Raw genomic sequence first — 26,498 nt, forward strand, 5'->3', positions numbered from 1 at the left:
CTTCAAACTTGGTGCTCTTCTCATAACACGATTCTACATTGTATTATATTTTGTCTGCTTCTGTAGCTTAACTAAGGAGGTATTTTAACCTCCTTGGTCGTAGCGCAAAGTTATACCATGTTGTTCATATCGGTCGTTGATTTTGTTATATTTTGTTGTTCCCTGATAAATATTTTGTACCTTCCTGAAAAATTTTAGTTCTTTGCAAATGTGTGATACACGTTCCCAATAAAGGCTCATATTTTCTTAACGCTACATGTACTTCGAAGGTCGCCTACTGGAAACCTTTGTAACTGAGCATTTATTCAGTAAATAATTCTATAAAATTATTAACTAGTGCGGAAGTAATTTAGAAAAAGCAAAGAGGAAATGTCTTCTTTCACTCAGCAATCACATTAACTTTTCGTAGATTTTGTTAAGCCTCAAAAATTACCCGCCCAGTTGACAACCATAGATGCGATAAAGAGGTTCAGCAATCAAGTGCACTGTTTAACACTAATGTGATGATCCATGCTCGCGTCAAAACGGACTTATTAATGCTGAAGACGCTGTCGACAATATGTATCACAGAGCTCCTCATTGCTCCACTCCAAACGTTCTACGCTAGTTCCGTGTCGCCTGATCCTTTACCCTGAAGATATTTTAAATTTTGTAGAGTATCTTCGTAAATCATTTCACAATTCCCCCAGGTTTGTTCTAACAGGCGTGATCGACTTCAGTTGTCTTGTTTACGGTTTTATTATCTCTGCTCCTCCAACATCTTTGGTGCTGCTGTAACAACTAACATGGAATTGTTTGTGCTGTCATATGGTTATGATAGGCTAAATTGATTGTAATTTTTAAACGCGGGTCAGAGCCGCCCTTTCAGTTCATAGTACTGTGATCACTGCATCAGTTATGGTACGAACTTGTGACTGTCAAACCCTCATTTTTAAAATTTGAATTTTGTAGCTCTTTACCTACACTACCATGAATGTGTTCAGGGAGACAGTTCGGTCTACTCTCAAAAGGAGCTTAAGCGAATGGTCGTTCTCTCCCAGCACATTAAGCCAACTTCCTCTCGATGAAACGACAGAAAACTATATCCGCCGGAATATACGAGGTGCGCTGTTTTCACAAGTGTTACCAACGCCAATGGAAACAGAGGTGAAGTTAGTGGCATATTCAAGAGATGTGCTGACTCAAATTCTTGACATGGACCCGGAAATAACAGAGACCCAAGATTTCGTCGATTTCGTGGCTGGTAATAAGATTCTTGATAGTTCAGTGACTCTTGCCCATAGGTACGGTGGCCATCAGTTTGGCGTCTGGAACGGACAGCTGGGAGATGGGAGAGTAATTTTATTGGGAGAATATCTTAACAGGTGAAATGCTTGTTCGGTTGGTTGAATTAAGTTAGTGGCGTATTTAATGTTAATCTAGTTAATATTTTCAGTCTAGGTCAGCGTTGGGAACTGCAGCTGAAAGGTGCAGGAAAAACACCATATTCACGCGACGACGATGGACGAGCGGTGCTACGTTCTTCCATCAGAGAATTCCTCTGCTCAGAAGCAATGTTCTATTTAGGTCGTTATATTTTGTTATTATTATTATTATAAGTATTAACAAAGATAAATACAATTATTTATCCATTATAGTGCCTAGAGGTTTGCAACATTTATGTTCAGGCTGTGTAGAAAGTCACTTGATAAACAGATGTTACTGTAGCAAACAAAAAGTAACAGCCTGAAACTTGTGAAATTTTCAGGCATTCCAACATGCAGAACAGCTGCAATAGTTGCCAGCCAAGATCTTGTAATGAGAGACGAATTTTACAAAGGCACACCTAAAGCAGAAAGGGCGGCAGTTGTGCTGAGGGTAGCCCCATCTTGGTTTCGATTTGGTTCATTGGAGCTTCTAGCGAAGAATGGTGAACTAACCACCCTTCGAATACTTCTAGAGTACATTGTTCAGGTGAAATATCCATCTTTGTATTTACAATTATTTCTGCAAAAATAAATAGTGTATCCTTCCTGGCATGAAAGGAAATATCTGATGAAATATTATTTTTCCAACTCCAGGAACATTTCACAAGACTGAAGGATGCAAAGAATAAATATGTGCTATTGTTCAGTGAAATCATGCACAAAACTGTAGATCTTGTAGTACAGTGGCATGCAGTTGGATTTGCACATGGAGTACTGAATACTGATAACATGAGTCTCCTCAGCATCACCATTGACTACGGCCCATTTGGCTTTGTAGAAGCTTATGACTCACAGTTTGTACCAAATACATCAGACAAAAACAAAAGATACGCATTTGATAAGCAGCTTGAAGTAAGTAGGTACATAGTCACAAATGCTTTATATTTTTGGCTTAGCGTGTATTTGCTACAATTAATAGTAAAAAAGTAAGATGTCCGTTCATGCAAGTTTGAGTGAGATAACAGAAACGAAAGTGTGGATGTAACATTATTTTGAGATTTTTGTACACAACTGACCCATCAGGTCAGTGGTTTGTCAGGGTAATGCAGCAACAGCCACTTGTGTGTGTGTGTGTGTGGGTGGGTGTGTGTGGGTGTGGGTGGGTGTGCATGCACAGCAGAGAGAGAGAGAGAGAGAGAGATAGTTTTGGTGTGATCTTTATAATACTGGGTTGTTATAATTAAACTTTCCCTATATAACACCTTGTAACACAAACTAATTACCGTATGAGTATCAAACTTGGTAGCATTAATGTTCAGAGTATGGGGTGCACGATTTACATGCATCACAGCACCACCGTCCAGTTCCAACTATGGCCACCAGGTGCCATGTTCAGTTGTTATGATTCATATTCTTCCACACCTGACCATTCGCAGTGGCTTGCCGACTTGTCAACATGAGCTTGGACAAAAGGAGCAGGGTATTAATGGTGAAACTCTATCATCAAGACAACAGTAAACTTTGTGAATATCACCGGTTGAAAGAATTATGGAAGAGTCCTCTTTCTCCACTTGCTGTGCGCTGCATGATGAAGTGGTTTGAATCAACTGGAGAACTGGGCGTCGCTCCTGGAAGTGGCTGACAACTGGTTGCACCACAGATGGGCAACAAAATTGCTGTTGGTATGCCAGAAAATGCTGTGCACAATTCCCAATTGTCAGGAAGTGCACATGCTGTGTCATGACAGTTGAACATCCTGTGGTCCACTGTATGGAAGGTGCTATGAACCACTGTCAAATGGTATGCATACAAGATCCATATCATACAGCGGCTTGCACCACAGGACGCACAAGGACATGTTGACTTTGCTCTCCACTTTCTCGCAAGGATTGAAGTTGATGAGGGCTGGCTCTGGAGCATCCTATGGACAGACATAGCTCATTTTTCTCTGACAGATGAGGTGAACAGACAGAATTGCCAAGTGATGGAATATTCACAGCCAGTCACTGTGATGAAAATCTTCTGTATGGTGAATGTGTCACCATATGGTGTGGCTTCATGACTACGTTCATCATTGGTCCATTCTGTTTTGCACACCTTGGTGGTCAAGGACCAAAGACGTGAAGTGTGACTGGCCAGCGTTTCTGTGATATACTTCGCCAGGTTGTCATATCAGCCGTACAGATGAAAGATTCATTGAACTCAACAGTTTTCATGCAAGATGGGACTCCTGCGCAAATCGCTTGTGAAGTTCACCTGCTTCTCTGAAACACACATGGAAATGATCAAATTATCAGCCAATCATTTCCAAGTGCGTGGCTGGCACAATCACCCGATTTCACTCGCTCTGATTTCTGGTTGTGGGGCTACCTGAAAGACAGGGTTTACCAGGGAACATTCACACATGTGCTGATTTGAAACACAGCATATCAAGAGGTAGCCAGCATACATACAGACATACTTCGTTCTGGAGTGCGGAATACAGTCCTGCACTTTGACTCTTCTGGACACTGATGAGTGCCGTATTGAGCCCCTTATGTAGCAGTAATGTTACCGGTATCTAATGATATGATGTGCCATATCAGCACATTAAAAGTGTTTCAATTTAATTGATTCTGCATTATGTCTCTTCCCCATGTCCTTGACGTTAATGCTACCAAGTTTGATCCTCATATGGTAATTAGTTTCCGTGTTATAATGTGTTAAATAGAGAAAGTTTAATTATAACCACCCAATATAAAAGATATGATATGATATGGTATGGTATGATATGACATGTTGCTACTTGCCACATTGATGAGGTCTTGGTCAGCGCTCCGTCTCTAATGACCTCGTTGTCGACGGAACGTTAAACACTAACTACCACCACCACGTACTAGGGATTTTGTGACATCTCTCTCTTCTCTGTCCAGTTCCTAAGTTTTTGCTTTCATTGATCATGTCCTGTTTATCAGTTGAGTAGCCTGTTCATCTTGTCTCAGCACTTTGCCAAGCTGTCTAGATCCCAGACTGAATGCGTCCCTTGTGCAAATGTTTTAAGCACACTAGTGGTCTGCAATGGGTGATGTCAACTGGAAAATGGTAAATACAATTCGGTATATGTTGGCTTATGATAAACTGAGTGCTCCAGACAGCCGTCATTTTTTCATCTAACCAAAACATCCATTGTGAACTGAGCATTAATATGAATGGAGCTGACATTACATAAAAACCATAAATTTTCTCCATGAGGCACACTGTGGAAGTATAGTTGACACCATCATAAATTGTTCAGAAATTGATGTCCATTTGAAATTTACGCACATCAAAAAACGTTTTGCATCACCCTGGTTGATAGACATTGACTGTGGATATTGTAATACAGACACAGTTTCTTTTACTGTTTAGAGATGTCACTAAACCCACCCAAAGATGTAAACATCCATGCATCAGCAGCACCTATTAGACGGAGGATGTCTGACAGCCGGTCAGTTCCAGTCAGTCCACCAGGAAGGAGGTACACAGCTCATGTCTGTAGGTCAGCCATGCCTAAATGGTCAATGCTGTGGTTCAATCCTGTCCGCATTGTTACTTTGTGCCAGGAAGGGCTCTCAACAAGAAAAGTGTCCAGGCATCTCGGAATGAACCAAAGCGACGTTGTTCGGACATTGAGGAGGTACAGAAAGGCAGGATCTGTCGATGACATGCCTCACCTGGGCTGCCCAAGGGCTACTGCTGCAGTGGATTTCCACTACCTATGGATTATGGCTCGGAGGAAACCTGAGAGCTACACCACCTTGTTGAATGATGCTTTTCGTGCAGTCACAGGACGTCGTGTTACAGCTCTAACTTTGCTCAATAGGCTGCATGATGCGCAACTTCACTCCCGACATCCATGACGAGATCTGTCTTTACAACCATGACACGATGCAGTTCGATACAGATGGGTCCAACAACATGCAGAATGTACCACTCAGGATTGACATGTTCTCATCACCGATGAGTGTTGCATATGCCTTCAACCAGACAGCCATCGGCGACGTGTTTGGAGGTAAAGTGTGTGCAGCAAGGTTGAGGTTCCCTGCTGTTTTGGGGTGGCATTATGTGAGGCCAACGTATGCCACTGGTGGTCACGGAAGGCACCGTAACGGCTGTACGATACATGAATGCCATCCTCTGACCAATAGTGTAACCACATTGGTGAGGCATTTGTCTTCATGGACAACAATTTGTACCCCCCATCATGCACATCTTATGACCCACCAACCACTCTGAGGGATCTACGCCAAATCGCCATTGAGGCGTGGGACAATCTGGACCAACAGTGCCTCGATGAAGTTTTGGATAGTGTGCAACGACGATTATGCGCATGCATCAGTGCAAGAGGGCAATCTACTGGGTATTAGAGGTACCGGCATGTACAGCAATCTGGATCACCACCTCTGACAGCCTCACCGTATGGTGTTACAACGTGCAATGTGTGGTTTTTTGTGAGCAATAAAAAGGGCAGAAATGATATTTATGTTGATTTCTCTTCCAGTTTTATGTACAGGTTCTGAAACACTCAGCATTGAGGAGATGCAAAAGTTTTTTTGATGTTCGTATTACCAATGACTGTCAAGTACTGTGGTAAGGAACTTTGTTGGAAGTGATGCTACATCAAAGCTTCCTAAATGGTCTGAACTGCCTAGAAGCATAGCCCCCAACCTATTAATAAAGTTGATGGAGTTACGTGTTTGATATGAACATCTGCACACCAGTGACCTTAATAAGGAAGCAGTATGTTTGGCTAGATCATAATATGCAGAAACACCAATATTACTTTGTATTGGCCATAAAGATAAACCTGTCTTATGAATTTTTGAAATATTGTTTGGTCTGATTGGCAACCACTTGTGCCTCTTGATGGTCTGTAACAAGGAATAATCCATGAGTGCAGAAGTTTTTTGTTGCACATGCCCTCTACGGTCATAATTAGTCTTCCTATAGACGGAGTCACTTAACACACATGCAACTTGTCCATATATAGACTAAGAGGTAACAGTTCATTTGCATTACCTTTACTGCCCTTCAGCATCATTGTTAGGTACCTCTTAGAGGTTAAGTTGCTGGAAAGAGGAGGAGCCATATGACACCTTTGTTTGGATGCTGAGAAAAAATAAAAAGAGCAACATGCCAGGTGTTTTTGAACGCTCCTCTTCTACATTTTTGGAAAACAACAAGGTCATTGTGTCCTCATCAATCTCTTTTACTATTTTTGTGCTCTTCCATATATCACTCAGTGTCAAGTGACCACAGGTGTGTGATCATTCTCTGTTATGGAGACATCCTAGGGTAAGAGAACTGAGCAGAAGGAAGCTGCAAAAATGTATGCTCAGCAAGGCAAACTTGACGCTGTGATCGGGTTTAAACATGGAGGTGATGACAACTGTGGGGGAAAACAAAAACCACACAAGTATTACCTGTGAGACTAATGGATTTTCCATTGTTTGAAGATGGAAAAAATTGGACTCCTGTCAGAACTTAGGAGCACAAGTGTTCAGCTGCTAATGAGACTTTTAAGTAATATTAGAACTAACTGAAGTATTTATGATTGTGTCCCTGCCAGAAAGCTTACAGGAATCATGAGAGCTCCCAACTGAAGTTCAATGTTCCAGACAGGAAAAATAAAGTGGAGAGGGAAAAAAACAATATTTTTGTCAATAATGATTTATAAAACTGTCATGTCTACATTTAAGAGCTGGACTTTCTTCCTCAAGCTAGATCCAAGACAGCCATGGACCAGTCAAAATATTAGGTTACTCCTGTCTTGAAAGTCCTCTTCTGTTGGGCCGAGGAAATATATAATGTAATGATAAATATTCTGTTAACTTGCAGTAGGTACAACTCCCCCCTTCCTCCCCTTTTCAAATGTGCTGAAGACGCAGTTAAAACTTGTAGTACAGTTCCCACCAGATGTACTGGGAAAACTTAGGCACGAATTACCTTGTACCCATGAGACTTCAATATTGCGGGATGCTTTTAAACATGGTAGGATACATAAAATACTCTTCTTCAAAGTTCATTTTCAAAACATATGCTTTCCGCAGTTATAAGGAAGAAAAATCATTTTGTTACTCAACAATATAACTAGGACAGGCTTCTACTCAATACATAAAGAAGGCATTGAGCAGTGGACAGACACAGCTAAAGAAGACTACTTCAGATGTGAAAATGTACACACACATTCATTATTATAAAATGATAGATTGGTACTCACTATGTAGAGGAGACATTGAGTCACAGGCAGGCACAATGAAAAGACTGGTATACATAAAGCTTTCAGCCAAGAGGCCTTCTTTTGAAGTAGAAAACACATGCACACGCGACCAGTCTGTGGCTGATGTAGCTAGTGTGTGTGTGTGTGTGTGTGTGTGTGTGTGTGTGTGTGTGTGTGTGTGTGTGTGTTTTTCTATTTCAGAAGGCCTTTTGGCCAAAAGCTTAATGTATAGCAGTCTTTTTGTTGTGCCTGTCTGTGATTCATTGTCTCCTCTTATGGTGAATACCAGTCTATCATTTATGTTGTCGTTATTCGATCCTGCACTTTCCATTGTTTGATTTTGCATACAAATTTATATATGCACAACTCACACATGTACAGAGTGAGGTGGTATGGTGATTAGCACACTGGACTCATATTTGCAAGGACAATAGTTCAAACTCACTTCTGGCCACCCAGATTTAGGTTTTCCATGATTTCCCTAAATTGCTCCAGTTAAATCCTGGGATAGTTCCTTTGAAAGGGCATGAATGATTTTTTTCCCCATTCTTGACACAATTTGAGCTTGTGTTCCATCTCTAATGACCTTGATATCGATGGAATGTTAAACCCAATCCTCCTCCCTTCAGACACCTGTGACCACTGTCGTCTCCAGCTGCCAAGTTTTGACATGAGTCCAATATTTTCCATCTTCAAACAGTGGAAAATCCAGTATGGAATATTATGAAAAGGATAGTTGCTACTCGCAATATAGTGGAGATGCTGAGTTACAGGTAGGCCAATAAAAATACTGTTGGAAAGTAAGCTTTCAGCCAACAAGGCCTTTGTTTAAACACACACACACACACACACACACACACACACACACACGGCAGTAGTGCAGTTCGTCAAGACGTTGTCTCAAAATGCAATAATCTCAGTCATCAAGCTGCATTGCCAGTTATGAAGCTCTTCAGATCTTAGTTCTATAGAGCATACTTATAATGCATTGGGAAGACAAACTGCAGCCCATAAACTGCCTGCAATGACTCTTTGTAGGCCTCCATACAGCTTTTTCTCAGATAAGGGATTGACTGCCAATTGAGATCTCGAAATATCTCACAGTGAGCAAACTACATTGCTGTAAATGTGTGGCAGCTCACAAATAAGATACCCTATGAACTGTTTTGAAGCTAAAGAATCACTCTTGGGTTTTGGCACTTTTTTAAAATTACATACCTTTGATTTCAAAATTATTTTCTTGGGGAAATGGCAAAATTACAAACTGACAGATAGCTAGCCAGTATTAAGCTTTAGGAGGTGAAGTTCCAGTACCCTCCAGGTAGTCAGCCAACCTACTTCAACCCAGTCTCCTACTCGCGCCCATCTTCCCCTTTCCTCACTGCTCTTGGTACAATATTTGTCACTAAACATATTTCTCATTTCTCAAAAAGTAACAAGAATGTGACTATAACATTAGGACTGAAAAAATCTTTTACAAAAATTTCAGAAGTTCAACATTAGTACAGAAAGGATCAGACTGATGGATACACACGTGCTCTACAGCCTGACAGAGCATATTAGGTTTTTAATTGAAAATGTGGTGGAACTTAAAGCAAAGAACTTTCTTTTAGACAACTCTTTCTATGTTATCTACACACACATTCTACAAACTCCTCTGTGAAATTTGTGGCATTGTATCACATTTCTTCCCATTCATTCAGAGTGTAGTTTGAAAAGAACTGCTTACATGGTTCTGTGCACATTATAATTAGTCTGATATTACATGTAAATTGAAGGTGAAGAGGGGGAGAAAGGAAAGAAAGGGGATTACTGCTGTCAGCTGCATTGGGACATTTTCCTTTCTCCCTCTCTCCAGTTTCAATTTACATATAATGTATCTCAGCTGTAGATTCTGTGTGGTGTCTGTTCTTTCAGACATGTCCAAAAGAACAGACACCACACACTCGTATAATAGTGTAACATTGCTTTGTGACCACTATGGGAGAAATACATTGGTATGTCCTTACATTCCTCTCATAATACTGGTTCTTGGAGCTTAGTGAGTAGGCTTTCATGCAATAGTTCACATTTATTTTTAGGTGTTTGCTAGTTCAAGTTTTTCATTTGGATGGCACTCCCCTGCAAGTCAAACAAACCTTTTACCTTTCATGCTGTTCTTTTTTTGTGTACATTTGAAGTCTTGTGTTAGTTCTATGTCTATGGGTCCCATGCACTTGAGCAATATTCTAGGATGGATTGCAGAAGTGTTTTGTAAATAGTATCCTGTGTTAACTGATTGCATTATCACAATCTTTTACCTGTGAACTGAAATAAGTCACCTGTGTTATTTATGTTGAGCCTATGTGAACACTCAATTTTATATCCTCCCAAATTTTTATGCCAAGGTGTTTGCATGAGTTGTCGGATTGCAGTTGACTCACTGATATTGTACGAAGGGGGGGGGGGGGGGGGGGGGAGAACAAAAAAAAACATTGCCGTGGGCAGAGATAGTGTAGTATGCGTTTCTGCCACTAGGCGTGTATAGAACAGTTCAGTGCCATCCATGTTGTCAACCTGGCTTTTTCTATTTATCTGCAGGGATTGTTTTTGCTAGTGCTGCTTTGTTCTCGTTTCATTTTTGTTTAAGTGAACAACATGCATCTGTGCAATTTTGTTTTCTACTCTGTAAAAATGGTGCTGAAACTGTTTTTAATGTTGAAAACAGCTTACCAAGATAATGCTACAGGAAAAGCTCAAGTGTGCAAGTGGTTTGCTCGATTTAAAAATGGCAAATCGTTCTGGACATCCACCAACTGCCCAAATGAACGAAAACAATCAAAAAATTTGAGAGCTTCTGATCACAGACCGTTGACACACACACACACACACACACACACACACACACACACACACACACACAGTCACCTGTTACACAGGTTTTGGCTAAAATGGCATGGTTCCTGTATCCCGCGCACCTTACTTGCCTGACCTGGCATCGCACGACTTTTTCTTATTTCCTCACAAGAAAAGGGGATTTGACACCATTGAAGCAGTCAAGGAAAAAAATGATGGGGGAGGAGCTGTCAGCCCATCCTAAACATGGCTGAAAAAATGTTTTCTGAGTGGAAGCACTGGTGGGACAAATGTATTTGTGTAATGGGGAATCTTTTGAAGTGGATAAGGCTTTTTTGTAAACAGTTTGAAAATATGTAGCTTTTAAACAATAATTCCAGTTGTTTTTGGGTAGCCAAACATAGTCATAGGACAACACATCTTTGTTTCATGAACTTCATTGAAGGTGCACAGAAAATATTAAAATGGTTGTTTGGATTATTCTGTAATATTGGCACTGAAATACAGTAATATTTAGTAATTTCATTGTATTGTACTTAAATAAAATGTACATCTTTGGCTGGTTTCCACGTTCCACAAACCCTTGTAACCAAGAAACTTTACTAGTGTAATGTAATGGTTACTTCACTGCTGCTTGTCAAATTTTCCTTTTTCCAAGGTACATAATTATTCATTAGCCACAGTTATTGTTGCATGGTGTAAATACATAGCCAGAAAACCACTATTCTCACTACCAGCCAGCTGTAGTACTACATTAATTACGTAGGGTTTCAAACAGTGGAAAGCCCAGTCTTGAATAACAGTAGTATGGAAAGGATAGACTGCTACTCACCACTTAGTGGAGGCATTAAATTGCAGACTGGTACAATGAAAAAGAAAGCATTCTGTTTCATTATGCCAGTCTAAGACTCACTTATGTTGAGTAGCAAACTATCTTTTCTGTGTTGTTGTTACTTAGGATTTCCTCATAAATCTCTCATATTTGGAACATCTAATAGCAATTGCTGACTGAAGTTTCTTCAGAGCTAATTAATAAAGAAAACATACATACAGTTTTGTTGGCGCAGCAAACTACCTAACAAAATTTCGATAGACAATTCATAAAAAATACAGTATATAGGGAACTACTAGTAGTCTGTTACCATGGAATACGAAATATAAGTGGAATGAATAACTAAGAATAAAACAATCTATAACTAGCAGAATAAATTAGAATTGATAGAAATATACATTGCATGAATTTTGTTATATAAAAATGGCTGTAGAAATTACTAAAGAGAATAAGTTTTGTTTCTTCCTACACAGATTGTTGCATGGAATCTGGAAAAACTTGCATATGCTCTTTTTGCTATAGTTACTGAATATGAAAGAAGGCAAATTCTGGATCTTCTGAATCAACTGTCTGCATATGCAAACCACAGAGTCGGGTAAGAAGTTTTGAAATTTGATTTGAACCATGATTTTCCAACTCGCTGTTGGAAGTGTAATTCTGTGAACTTAAATTATTGCAGATGTGTGTTTGCAAAAAAGTTGGGGTTAAGAAGATATGATGATTCTGACAATGACTTACTGATGCTGCTCTTGCAAATGATGGAAGAGACTGGAGCAGATTTTACAATGACATTTAGGCAGTTTGGTGAGATCGAGTTAGCAGACATGACAGATCCCACCAAGCTTGCAAACTTGTGGTCCTTACAGAGATTATCTAGTCATAATGCATATGAACGCTTCGTGGAACTTTACAAAAGAAGAGTAAGCCTCGATTATGGTAAGAAATGAAACATCGTCTGACTGCAGAAAAGTAGATTGTTCACTTTCCACATCCTCATCTTAATCATTTACCAAACACAGGCCATAAAATCTGACCATTTCCTTCCTATTCTTATAGTCTGAGTGAGGCTCTCCTCCAGCTTATTCTCCAACGTAAATGTGGTGTACCAAGAGAGCAGACTTTTCTGTTCTATTTCTAGTCACACAAATACACCAGAAGATTTCATTGTCAGTATACCGTCAAATGTGTATACAGAGCTATTACAAATGATTGAAGCGATTTCATAAATTCACTGTAGCTCCATTCATTGACATATAGTCACGACACACTACAGATGTGTAGAAAAACTCATAAAGTTTTGTTTGGCTGAAGCCGCACTTCAGGTTTCTGCCGCCAGAGCGCTCGAGAGCGCAGTGAGACAAAATGGCGACAGGAGCCGAGAAAGCATATGTCGTGCTTGAAATGCACTCACATCAGTCAGTCATAACAGTGCAACGACCTTTCAGGACGAAGTTCAACGAAGATCCACCAACTGCTAACTCCATTCGGCGATGGTATGCGCAGTTTAAAGCTTCTGGATGCCTCTGTAAGGGGAAATCAACAGGTCGTCCTGCAGTGAGTGAAGAAACAGTTGAACGCGTGCGGGCAAGTTTCACATGTGGGGTTATGTGAAAGATGTTTAAACCACCTCTACCAAGAAACATGCCAGTACTGCGAGCTCGCACCAATGATGCTTTCGAACTCATTGATGGGGACATGCTGCGCCGAGTGTGGGAGGAACTTGATTATCGGCTTGATGTCTGCCGAATCACTAAAGGGGCACATATAGAACATTTGTGAATGCCTAAAAAAACTTTTTGAGTTTTTGTATGTGTGTGCAAAGCATTGTGAAAATATCTCAAATAATAAGTTATTGTAGAGCTGTGAAATCGCTTCAATCATTTGTAATAACCCTGTAGTTTTTAGTAAACTAAAATTTCCACATCCATGCTGACTGCTACCAAACTAGGATGCATTAATGCAAATTGAGGAGGAATGTGTTGGTAATATTAGTTGCAGCAGTGTCAGAGTGCAAGGAAAGTTGGCAGTTATCTGTACATATCCAAAATTCAATTAGTTTTGTTCTGTATCACTATTTTTCATAGACGTAATGGTGTCCTTAAGGGCGATTGTTTAAATGTGCCCATCCTACTGAGTTTAATTGAAATATTGATTACAACTGACAGTTTCATGGGGATGAAGGTATGAGAGAGAAGTCGTAAAGAGTGTTCCTGGTTAGAGTTTATGTAGTATTTCATGCCTAAGTTGAGTGGTGGGCAGTGAACCTGATTTCTGTTATTCAGAAGAAAATCACATTGATATAATGAATGTCCCCCATGATAATGAAAAAGTAGGAGAGCAGGGAGAGAACAGAGAAGATATTTCATTATGTTTGTTATTTAAATGAAGTAGCGGTACAGAAGAATTTTGTTTCAGATATACAAACATGCCCACAGTTGACTCAGTATTTATACCTCTTGTAATCCAAATGGATTTATTGATAAGTCATTTGATATGCTTGCACATATGTATGGCGAGGTTGCTAGGTCCAGCACAGAATGACACGTGCGCCAGCACCAGGTCACATGGGTAAACAACAGCAGCACATTTAAGGACTGCTGCAGACTGTCTTGGCCCCACTTGTCTCAGCTCACTGATTTGTACCACATGCACTCTGGTAAACTTAGTTATGACACCTTTGCCATATTTGGCTATTTTGTAACTTCTTATTCCTGGCCGTTGGCATTTGGTTGTCATGTACACATCTGTTTGCAAATGTGGTGCAGTCTCCACTCTCTGAGCACACATTGTGCCTACTGTGAGTGCACTAACAACATGAGCATGCACCAAGACAGTGGTTCTTATTATACTACTTCCCTGTCTGACATAATTACAGTATTTTCCAAGTCTAACATTTGAGTAATTCAATAATCTCTACAGTACTTTAATTGCCAAGAGGTGTCCACCTCTAGAAGACTTTATTTCCGTTTGGTTCAAGAAAAGTGAGGATACATTATTTTCTACTATATATTTGTCATAATTGGTGTTCAATAAAAATTGTGCTGTTGAAGAAGCAGCCATACAAAAGTACCCAGACAACTCATTGATAATACAGGGTTTCTCCTAGGACCATAGTCAGAGTGAGTCCCATACTCAGGAAATAAGCATTGGTTGCTGATGAGAGGTCCCATATCACCATCCTGGGCAAGGTCCTAGTGGTGATGGCTTGCTGTTGCCATTCTCCAAACTTATGAAGTGTCAGATGCATATGTATGGATGACTGTGATTGCTGCTTTTATAGTGTACTTTCATGTTTATATTATTGTCAATAAATGTGAGAAGGGAAACCCAATGCAGAGTACATAGTTAACTTCTCCCAAATAGTACCAAGAAAATTGCTGAGCTCCTGATGGACAGATCACCATTGACAGTGTGCCGTTACTTCTTGAGACACTGTGGAGAGGTTTGAAATTTAAGCAAGGATAATGGTACAATGTCTGGTGATCAAGAGATGTAGGCTACTGCTTCTTCTCCCATTGTTGACCAAATACTGGCTATGAAAGAATCATGTGTTAATGATCACAGCAATGGAGGCAGATTTCTGCAATCATACAAGCTGTGTTCTGAAAGTCTTGGTTATTTTCAGTTTTTGGAAATAATTATATTTATTTGTCTGTGTTAACATTATCTCCTTCAAGGAATAACCATTAGGTGCTATACAACTATGCCACAGCTTCATCCAATCCCCAGAACTAGAGGTTTGAGATAGGTTGTAAAATGAAAGCTTTATAAAACTCTCTTTATCTTTGGAAGCTGAATATCTGATGAATATGGAGGCTGTAGAATCAAAACAGTGTTCTTTTTCGTCAAAAATTCCCAAATGAGAAATGAAGTGTGAGCAGGTGCATTATCATTTGTTTCAACAGAAATCCGAGCATTGTGAGAACCATAATGAAAACAAATGGGAAGAAATGCAGTGAGTCATTGGGAGATGGAGGTAAGCAGTAGCATTTCTGAGAAGCTTTAAAAGCTTGGTGTGGGACAAAGATGTCCCACAGGAGACCAAGGGAATAATATATCCATCTTATTCTGTGTCTATTCTGACATATGCTTCTGAAAGCTGGAAATGAAGAAAGAGAGTTCAGCAAGGTACAATATGTAAAATGAAATTACACAGAAATGGAGTGGTAATAACAAGGATGAGAAGAGAAAGAAATAATGAGTTCAGGGCAATGGTAAAAGAGGTGCCCTTTCAGATGTATATAGAATGAGCATCGCTTAAGTGGCATGGACATGTAAAGAGAATGACCTGCAAGAGAATACCAAGCAAAATTTGAATTGAAACAAGACAAAAGACTAAGAGGAAGGAAGAAAGAGATAGCTGCTTGAAAGGAGTGGAGAAGAGTATTCAGGGAAATATGTAGGTGGAACTGGAAGAAGGTAATGGTAGAGTTTTAGCAGGAGGATAGAGGAAAGTGGAGAAGTTTGTGTTCAAAAACAGACCTGCCCAGTGCCTGTAAACTTTTCATAATGATGATGGTAATGCAGCTCTTTGAACTGAGTTGTATTCTATGTGCTCCACTCAAAAGCATAAACTGGAATAGCGTGCCATCATAAAATTCAGTTTTGGACAGTTTATTGCAAACAGAAATTTATCCAAAGTTGATGAAGATGTATAATGAGTCTACTCCCTTCAACTGTGTCTGAATTCAAACATTGCCATATTTTGCTATAAGGGGTTCTACTGAAAGAAATTCCCAAAGGAGCAGCCACAGATAAGAACATTCACAGAGGGTGCTACATGCAGAGGTAAATTAGGATTTAAAGATGTATAGTCCCTGATGCAGTGTGTATGCTGTAATAAATAGTATACATGTTCTACATGAGGAATTAATTGTGATGCAACTTTCTGCAAGAAGTGTGCCACATTTGTTGAATAGTGACCAAAACCAAATGCAAACTCAGACATCTCACTTGTGTTTAAAAATTTTTAAAAAGAATAAAACTTACATTATGCACTCATACATTACTGTGGAGGATATGTTGGTTGACCTTTTCAAGCTAGAAATGAAACAGTATTCAAGACAGTGGATTGGACATCAGTGGATCTCAACTAAAACAGGTGAGGTCATATTTCATTTGATAACAATGTTATGGCCAGTATTTTGTGGTATGCTGAAAGGATTGCTCTTATTGACTGCTTTGCAAAGGATAAAATAATAACTAGCAAACACTACACAAATTTTCCAGAGAAAGTAGATGGTAAAATACTTGAGTGTAGAGTGGGATTCCAAGGCAAAGAAAGAAGCAAATCTTGTTCTGTCAAGACACCATCTGCCAGCAAAGATGTTTTGGTAATGGGATACTGAAAGATTTTAAGTATGAATTGTTGGAACATCGAATTCATTCAATGGATTTGACATGCTTGAATTTACATATGTTTCCACATCTAAAGAAATTCATGGATGGCAAATGTCAACAAACATGTTCTGTGATTAAGCAATCCAGGTGACAACCTTGAATGCTTCAGGCATTCAGTAGTGGTATTCATACAACCAAGATAATTGCTTTCTTCTCTGATGTGCTGTGAGCAGAGGTACTTATGTTGGGTGGTTGCTATTTTCTGCTTCATGGTGGTATGGTTGCTTGTGGAGTATTGTTGTCAATCATTGAATTGCCAAGTGATTTGCAGTGGCTAGCCTGTTCCCTGTTATGATCTACAACAGGCAGCTGCAGCTGCTGTCATCAATGTCTTGTGGTCCATGGCAGTTGACTCTGGTGGTAGCAGTTTTCCCTCATCAAAGTACTCACAGCAAGCACATTAATAGTAGCATGTGAAAAGCCCAGTTTCTATATCACATTGAAGATAGATTGTCACATACACTAGGCACCTACAATCTGGCCATTATGAAATGTGATTATATTTTCCACCTTGCCCATCCTGTGCTCTACCACCAGTGTCTCTACTTTCAGTACTACCGGTGCAAAATCTGGTACTTTTCCACTCAAGTGACCCACCAAACTGTCTATTCACTGTGGTGGCAGGAATGTTTGTACTCCATTGCAGCACTTATCTCTGTCAGTTGTTGATGAGTATGTATTAGCCATTATTTAGCCAAATTATTGCCCCCTCCATATTATGTTGCACCCTTTACCATATGTGCTTATTTTGCGTCTTTAACAGTGCAAGAATAACCAGTACCAAAGTAATATTTCATATGTGGAGATGTATGTATGTGTATGTATTTTAAAAGAATGTAACAATATGATTCAAAATTAGTCCTTTTGAGTGAACAACTCAAACTAATGACATGACAGAATAGTTGCATAGCAGCTCTTAAACACAAGGAGTGTCTAAAAATCTTAGTGAATGGAGCAGTCTGATTGGCAGTGTGTGTTTGAGACTGCATGCACACCATAAGACAAGAACTACCACATTACAACACACACATTAAGTGAGCTGCATGGGAAAACAAGTTATAGTACAATGAAGAAACACGAATCTTAAAAATAAAAGTGAAAAATTGCAGTGCAGATGCATATTATGTTTGTCCAACTGTATTTAGAAGAAATGTGAAACAGAATCTGCCTTTTACAACTAGCTCAAAAGCTTTTGGATAGCCTGTACTGCATCACTGACCATATTCACAATATGCCACATTGTCAGTCTCAATCAGCAAACATAACAATAAACATTTGAGCAGCAGTTGCTGAAACAAAATCAGTAACTTTTTGGAGATCAAAATGAAATTCAAAAGGCCATCCATTGAACAGTAAATAAATAACCACTTAAAAAGGAAATCCAAGGTGGTGTGACAAGAGGGGAAAGAGATTCTAATGAATGTTTTGGAGATTATATTTCAGTTCCAAATGATCTAAGAAATGCTAACCCAATGATTGAATTTCCAGTGTCAGGTTACTGAATAAAATCGTTTTTCACTAAGAACATTATAAAACTAGGCTTCTTTGTTTTGTGATCTATTAGCTTGTTCCAAACCTTTCTTGAACTGTTTGTTGCATCTATGCTACCGTCATATTCATACGTTTGAACTTTTACATTTTGGGCCTATCATCACTGGTGTATGAAAATGACTTGAATTGTCCTGTCTCTTTCTTTAATAAGCTTCATTTAATTCACAATTGGATGGAATTGCAAAATAAATTATGTTGACAATTCGTAAAAAATAAAGTTATGTATCCTATACTACAAAAATTGTGCTTTGAAAGGTAAACATTCAATGTGTAGTGGAAGTGTTGCATAGTAGATAGGTACCTTGACAAACTGCTACAGCACCCCAGTTGGGTTGAGGTGTTGTGGTAAGTGGAGTGGGTGATATGTACAAGGAAAAGGAGGGAAGAAAGCTACAAAAGGAAGAGAGAGGCAGAGGCTGCCAGAGATAGCTCTCCTTGGTGCAGTGATCAGTAGTAGATTATTCCATACTGTAATGCATGGGCAAGGCTTGAAGGAAAAGGGCTTAGGAGGGAGAGGACAGATTAAATGGAGTTAGAGGAGAACATCTCTGGGAGAACAATGTGGTTGATGTTTCATAGACTCATATACTCACTGAATTCAAGTAAATTGACAGACTGAAGTAATGAGGAGAACATTAATTTTTTGGGAGAGGAAGGAAGGAAAGAAATGTGATTAAAACAGGTGTAGGGTAGGATCTAGCGGATTTTGAGGCAGAATATGTGTTGGCACAACAGTTCCCACCTGTACAGTTTGAAGAAGAAGAAGAAGAAGAAGAAGATCTGTATAGGCATGTGGGGTAATTTGAGGTACAAAAAACACACAAAACTAAACATCAGAAAGGCAGGTGCCAGACCCAGATTCATTGGAAAAATCCTCAGGAAATGTAGTTAATCCGCAAAGGAAGTCAAGTGCAAAATCTCGTTCTACTAATGTTTGAGTGACCAAAAACAGATAGCTAATAAAGAGAATCTAGGGGAAATTAAATGACTAAATTGGAGTTCAGAAAAAAAATTGACTATCAGGTAAAAACCTGTTCACCTCTGATGTGCTTTACAGTTGCTTGCAGAATATGTATGTAGATCTAGAAATTGTGTTGTTTCAAAATCTGTTGTCAGTCTATAATATAGTTTATAAGTTTCATATTGCTCTTATGCACAAAGATCATGTTCATACTCATTTAAACATTCTCAACTGTTATTGTTGAGTTATTAAAGACCACCAAATTATTTTCACAGGACTGACAGAAGATATGAGGAGAGATACAATTATGCGCACAAACCCTCGATATGTGCTGCGAAACTGGATGGCTCAAGCTGCTATTGAGAAGGCAGAGCAAGATGATTACAGTGAAGTGAGGGTATTGCATGAAATACTGAAAATGCCTTTCACCACTCAGGAAGCAGCAGAAATAAGGAATTATGCTGATCCCCCACCTCCTTCATCATACTACATTAAAGTCAGCTGCTCCAGCTAAACCAGTGCATAAAATTAGTCTGATAAATGTTTTTTGTAAAAGAAAGATACTTTTACAGTTATTTCACACCCTTTTGAAAATATAGCATAATATTTTTTATTCTGTTGTTTTATTTGAAATTAATATACATTGATTTATAGTTCATAGCCAATATATATTACAGTAATGGAATATCTAGGATGGAATAATGACAGTTCTCCATAATATTGCCATATAGTAACAAGCTATAGTTTTCAGTTACACCATATTTTTTCTTGTATTCCATCTCAACCTCTTATCCTTAAACCAAATTAAGAAGTAACCAATCAAAGGTACCACTTGCTAAAATATGGCATTAAAGTTCATTGCTTTCCAAGTGAAAAACATTGTCAATATTTTAGTTGAGTATAGATAAATTTTTCTTTTGATAAACACTATGTGATTGGAGACTTGACTTTTAAACATGTCACTGAAGAGACTGGGCCTAGTTCCATGTTGTGACAGGTTTAGTTTATTTTAGAGACTAGTAAATATTTATAATTTAGGACACACAAAGGTAAAGTGTGTACATCTAGGAAAAGGAAGTAAAGATCTTTTGACAGAGGTTACAAAATTGTTTCTGACTGACTGTAGGATATATTTATTTATTTATTTATTTATTTATTTATTTATTAAGCCAGTCCAGTGATGTCCTATTTCCGAATGTTAGCAATACATGGTAGTGTGTTAAAGTATTCCAACAGTAAGTTGAAACCTGAGCAGTAATTTCTAACAGGATTTTGCCCTATGTCAGATAATGGAAAGTGGAGACATAAGTGATGAGGTGTCATAGATAATTGAGAGGTTGGAGGAATAGAGACCCACACTTTCTTCCAAGGGGCAGCTGTCTCAGATGTCACTTATCAGGCAGTCTACCTGCTTTGAGCATTCTGATTGCTCTTTTGACATGACATGATATAACATCTCCACACATCATAGGTGCAGTATATCATAGTCAGGCAAGTGACATTGCATGCTGTGCCATTAATAATCACACAATAAAGAAAGTGTAGGATAAGAATGGGGAAACGTAGCTTCTGAGGTTTTTCTACTCCAGGGATGATACAGGAGGAAAAGACTATTTTACATTTTGATCATCCATAGATTACCAAGAGACTGATACTTAATTACCACATGACACATAAGTGCCCAAATATTATATATTAATATTAAACATAGTATAAATATATAATATTAAATATATTACTTTAAATATTTAGTTCCCTTAAATAGTGAAAATCTATCACTTAGAGGAGACGTTTCATCATTGTGACTTTACTAAGTACATTAGGCTTCAGGTAAGTCAGTATTTTTTCCTCCGATATTCTGGTTTAGGCTGCTCCAACTCTAGTGCTCACCTGCAGGCAGTGCAACAGGCAGTCAGCCAGCAGAGTTGTAGTGTATGTTCCATACTACTCTGGCCTCTCACCCATGGACACACGTGCAATAGGCTACCTGATGGCTAGCTTATACTAGCTACGCCTACCTGCAAATGAGCTGTTCTGCCTGTATTTGTTGAATTATTGGTATACTGACATAACATGTTAATATGATCATTTGCATACTTGTTTGCTGTAGCTTATAAATTCTGCAAGGTATAAGTTTGTAGGAATACTTCAGCTATTGAACTACAACTTCTCTGCCTTGTAGTGGCTATTTGCAGTGGAACCTCTACTATTACTGTTGTCAGTTCTTCTGATGTGTTCTCCATGATGGTACTTGCTGAATTATTTTAGGCTAACTCTAACAAGTACACTCATGTTCAGAAGTACATGCTCGGCATGAAAAGTGGCAGTGTGCAGCCCTTAGACATGGATGATGCAGTCAGCATCATGAGCTGCAGGCAACTGAACTTCCTGCATTGCCACAAGCGATTTCTTATATGACGCTCATTTTACTAGCTTAGTGGTTTAATTTATTTATTTTCATTCCATACCATGCATATATGTAACATGGTCATGAACCACATTCTTATAAATCCAGAACTTTCACAAAGGCAATTCATTAATAATGAGCCCAAACTTAAATACTGTTTATAGCCAAAACACAGCTTTTGCAGGGGAGAAACAAAGCAATTATAACAATTAGAATTTCTTGTTTATCAGTGTGTCCATTCGTATAGTATGTAGGAAACTTGTCAAGTTTGGCAAACCATTCTTTTACATTCCTCTGTTTGATATGAAAATGATATTTTGAGGTTGAAATGTGTACACAGTAATGTTTTTATTAGCTGAGGACATTTATTTGTAAAATGTAGACATGTTTTTTAAAATTTTTGGTGCCAGCCAGTGATTATACCCACAATCCCTCATAACTGCTAATATTTCTGCAATAAACAATTCTTAATGTGACTGGTTTCTGTATTTTTCCCCATATACCTTCTTTTAATGTTTGATAAGCTTGCACCATGCTGGTTGGTTTCAGAAACTTACCAACTAATGGCTTGCATATAAAGAAATGAAATGTATGACTACATAACAAAAAACAGACATCCAGTAACAACTGTTTTCTCTCTAGCTGAAAGAACCAAGATACAATTGTAAAACAATCAGAAAATGTAGTATTTTTATGGGATTGGATGCCCTTCCAATATAAAACATTAAAATAAAACAAATTTAAAAAATGAGAAACTGAACATAAATTACATCTGTGCATCAAACAAGCAATAAAGGAACCAAGGACAAATTTATAAAGGGAATGAAAGGCCAGGGAGAAGAAATAAAAACATTTGAAGATCAACTAATTCTGGCAGACATCTACAAAAATGAACAAGAGTAATGAAATGTAGTGAATTTAAATAATGTGTTGCTAATGGAGGAAGTGAAGACGATATGATAACAGGCAGTGGTAAAGAAAATTCTTCTTGAGAAATGGAAGTGTGTTAATACTGAATATAAATTTAGGTTTTGGGAAGCTTTTCTTACAATAGTGGTTTGGGTGTAACCTTAATGGAAGTGAAATATACACAGAAAACAGTTTAGATAAGAGAAGAACAGAAGTTTTTGAAATATGCTGCCACATAAAATTGCCAGAAGTTATAAGAGTAGAGCGAGTACTGTATTTACTGACCTTTAAGACACACAGGTGTAAAAGATGCACCCCATTTTTAAGACTTTTTTTTAGGGTGAAAATGTCTCACTTATTGCCCCTACTGCAAAATAATTATATCACACATGTATGAAATATCCAGGCAGTGTAAGTAGGAAAAAGTGCTCAACTTGTAATTTTCATCTTCAGATTCACAACATTCATCCTTACAGATGAAATAAGAAACTCCTGAAGCCACCATGTCAGAATCTGAATCCTCATGCAATACATTATCCTCTGTAGCATCCAGTGTATTACTGAATCCAAATTTCTTAAACAGTTTAATCACTGTTTCAGTTTTGATAGAGTCTCATGAAGCATTGACACACACACACACACACACACACACACACACACACACACACACACACACTCTTTTCTCTCTCTCTCTCTCTCTCTCTCTCTCTCTCTCTCTCTCTCTCTCTCTCTCTCTCTGAGAAATGCTAGGTCTCTTCCTCCTTCCTGATGGTGTAGTTTCAGAATCTGTAGATTTCATCCCTCTGTTCCACGTGTCCTTCTAATTGTTTCATTTCAATCAGTCTATTTGTAATATCATCTGTTCTTTGAGAACGAAACTGATCCCATACTAACTGGGCAGCCTTCTTCAGTAGGTCCCCATCCACTCAGCCTCTGTTGTGTAGATGGCACTTCCTTTCAGAAATTGTTCCTTAGGAAGAATCTTTCCTTTAAAAGTCAACAGTGGCAACAATTTTGTCTCATCAGCACAGCCAGATAAAATGATCGTGTAATGAGTTTTTTTTTTTTTTCCTGACCTGTTGTTTTAACAATAATGATTTTTGTGCCCTTGGAATCCAAAGTTCTGTTGGAAGGCACATCAAAGGTTAGTTAAATCTCTTCCATGTTTACAACTGGCTAAAGTTCTAATTTTAATCTTTTCCTTACTTTAATGACAAATCAATGAAATTAAAATATTTGTTCTTTGTACTTGGCTGGCATCTTCTGTGAAATGCACACAAAGCCAGTACCTCTTCATAAATCTTGGGAACTATGATACTGATCCAGTAAAGTCAGTGATCTATTTGGTAGTGGATATTGCTTTCACTTTATGAATGATTATTTCCATAGAAACTGAAGTTCCCACTTGTCTGGTCTCCAAAATCCAAGTATTGAGTCCTGCTTCAAGTTCTGGCTGTTTAACAATTCCACTTCTCAGATTATCTGTACTGCAAGGTGATTTCCTTAAAACATCGTGATTCCAACAAGTTCTTATCATTTTTTCAATTGGAGGTTGCCCATAATGCCTTTCTACAGTGCTGTTTTCATGCTACCTAGCATATGCAATCCCTTGCAGCCTAAATGCATAAGTATTACAACGCAATTATTCAGCCCATAGTTTGCAAGTAAAACCACATTATAACACAAGTGAATAATTGAAGCTTGAATGTGCAATGTAAAAACTTTTAACAGCAGCAAATGTGCATCCATTGAATTCTTAAACAACTGGAAGGCTCAAAATTCACAAGAAAGCTAACAATAAATTACTTCAAGCCGAAACACAGAAATTTTGAAGAAATGGGGCTTATAGTTACCTACCGTAACTGGCTACTGTCATATAAGACATATCCAATTATTGGCCCTATTTTTGAAGGGAAAAAAGTGTGTCTTCTACATCAGCAAATACTGCAACTAAAGAGGTACTGGATAAAATTGGATGGAAAACATCCTTTCAGGGTGTGGGGTACCGTTTGGTACACAACACAGTCGCCTCTGGTTTGCATGGACAGTAATTCAGACAGCACGGGTTAGACTTCTGATGTGCTAATGCTGGTGGCTGTGCCGTATCTTTAAGGTTCCAGTGACATTATCTTTCAACAAGACCACATGTTGCCTGTGCTGTCCTGATCTGCTTTGATGCAGAGAGTGTGTGACTGTTCATGTGGCCAGCATAATTTCCATGTATCTTGCCCATAGAAAAAAAAATGGTCATTGGTTGCCGAGACACTTGCGTGCCACCACTTGCCAGTCACAAAGACTGAGGAACTCTGACACAAAGCTGAAGCAGCATGGAATGACATACGTGCATCTCTCACCTAAACTCTGTTTGACTGCATGCCTAGTTAGGTCGGAACCCTGCCAGACATGGCAGATCTGTGCACTACATTCGACACCCTTTGTACCTACAAATTTAATCACGTATTCTCCCTGCCAAAAGACTCCCTGAGTCTTCAATAGGTGGAGAAGATAAAGGAGCTACAAATATGCTGATCTTACCTAATGCTCTCCCACATGGCAAAAATACACTGCCTGATAAAAAAAAAGTGCAGTACCCAGAAGGGTATTAGGAAAAGAAATAAAACTTCATGAATTGAGAGGATATGCAATTACAAAATTGAATCACATTTGCAATGAACATAGCAGTAACAGTCCTCTTGGCAGTATGATGTAGCATCCCCCACTGGCCTTGATGTATGCACTGTTTACTTGGGAAGGGTTTCATAAAGCCATTGCATTCTCTCCTGAGGTAAGCTGGATCGTAACTTGTATCTCATTGTTGGTGTTCCTGGTATTGGCACTGGTACGCAGTTGATGACCAAGCTGGTCACACACATTCTGTTGGGATCTTCTTGGCCATGGGAGTTCCTCAATACCTTGCAGACAGTTCATATAGACATGTGCCATGTGCAGATGGACATTGTCCTCTTAAAAATGTCACATGAGAGGTAACACATGAGGATGCAGGATGTCTGTTGTGTACTGCTGTGCTATGACAGTTCTCCCAAGTCACTACGAGCCTGGTGTGTAGTCATGCCGGAAGGATCTCCACATCATTACGTCAGGAGTAACACCAATGCACCCCCTCCAGAACATTTTAAGAATGGTACCTCTTCCCAGGTTGCCGCTATACTCGCCAACTGCGGTCACCCGGGTTAATAAAGAACCTGGTACATTACTGAATACAATGCAGTTCCGTTCATCAGTATCTCTGTTACTGGGTCCCAACACCACTTCAAATGTCACCATTTGTGTTGGGTTGTGAACAGCACCCTATGCATGGGATGGGAATTCCCCTAGTCTGGTTGCTCCTAGTCTCTGACCAATGGTGTGGGATGAGAAAAAATGTTGCAAGGGGTCTATTACTTGTTCTCGAATGGCAAGCACAGATTTAATGATGTGTTTGGTACAGAACACAGTGATCCTCTTTTGTAATGGTAAGATGTTGTTGACTGGAATGTAGATGAGTATGCCTGCTCCAATGCAGTCCAGCATCAGGCTACTGTCACATGAATTCCTCACAAGTCTGGATATTGCACAATTCAACCAGCAGGCCAAATGGAGATCCACCATCAGGTCCCTTTCAAAGTCTTGTCAGATGCTGGTAACTCTCTCTCTCTCTCTCTCTCTCTCTCTCTCTCTCATGAGTACACACTTCTGTGTCCTTTGCAGCAATCACTGAACATCTGATACTGTTCACATCCCTTATACCCTACCATGCTTGATAACAACACTGACACACTCTTGTGGCCATTCTACCTGTCTCAAAAAATTGCAAATCTAATCATTTACATACTCGCCATCAGTGTGTACATGTATGAAGTTACATTGACATCCAACTGTGTCGTCTGGGTGCTTCACTATTTCTGTTGAACAATATGTGATTCCAAAGAATCTCTTCAGTATATCTCCTGATCTTGCAA

The 26,498-nt window shown here is 38.9% G+C and overlaps 1 protein-coding gene across 2 annotated transcripts; it reads left to right on the forward strand.

The window, feature by feature from the left end:
• The first annotated feature begins 478 nt into the window (after positions 1 to 478).
• LOC126284449 (protein adenylyltransferase SelO-like) lies at positions 479 to 19,836 on the forward strand. 2 transcript variants are annotated; one of them, XM_049983370.1, is made up of 8 exons: positions 737 to 900; positions 984 to 1,364; positions 1,436 to 1,566; positions 1,748 to 1,953; positions 2,061 to 2,318; positions 11,785 to 11,906; positions 11,991 to 12,247; positions 19,499 to 19,836. In XM_049983370.1, exons 2-8 carry the CDS (start codon positions 1,135 to 1,137, stop codon positions 19,735 to 19,737), a joined length of 1,443 nt encoding a protein of 480 aa, XP_049839327.1. In that variant the 5' UTR covers positions 737 to 900; positions 984 to 1,134; the 3' UTR covers positions 19,738 to 19,836. The 2 variants fall into 2 exon arrangements, with proteins under 2 accessions (XP_049839326.1, XP_049839327.1); XM_049983369.1 differs by having other exon boundaries at positions 479 to 1,364.
• The last annotated feature ends 6,662 nt before the right edge of the window (positions 19,837 to 26,498 follow it).

Source organism: Schistocerca gregaria, chromosome 8 (genome assembly GCF_023897955.1).
Source record: "Schistocerca gregaria isolate iqSchGreg1 chromosome 8, iqSchGreg1.2, whole genome shotgun sequence".
In the NCBI taxonomy this organism is placed as follows: domain Eukaryota; kingdom Metazoa; phylum Arthropoda; class Insecta; order Orthoptera; family Acrididae; genus Schistocerca; species Schistocerca gregaria.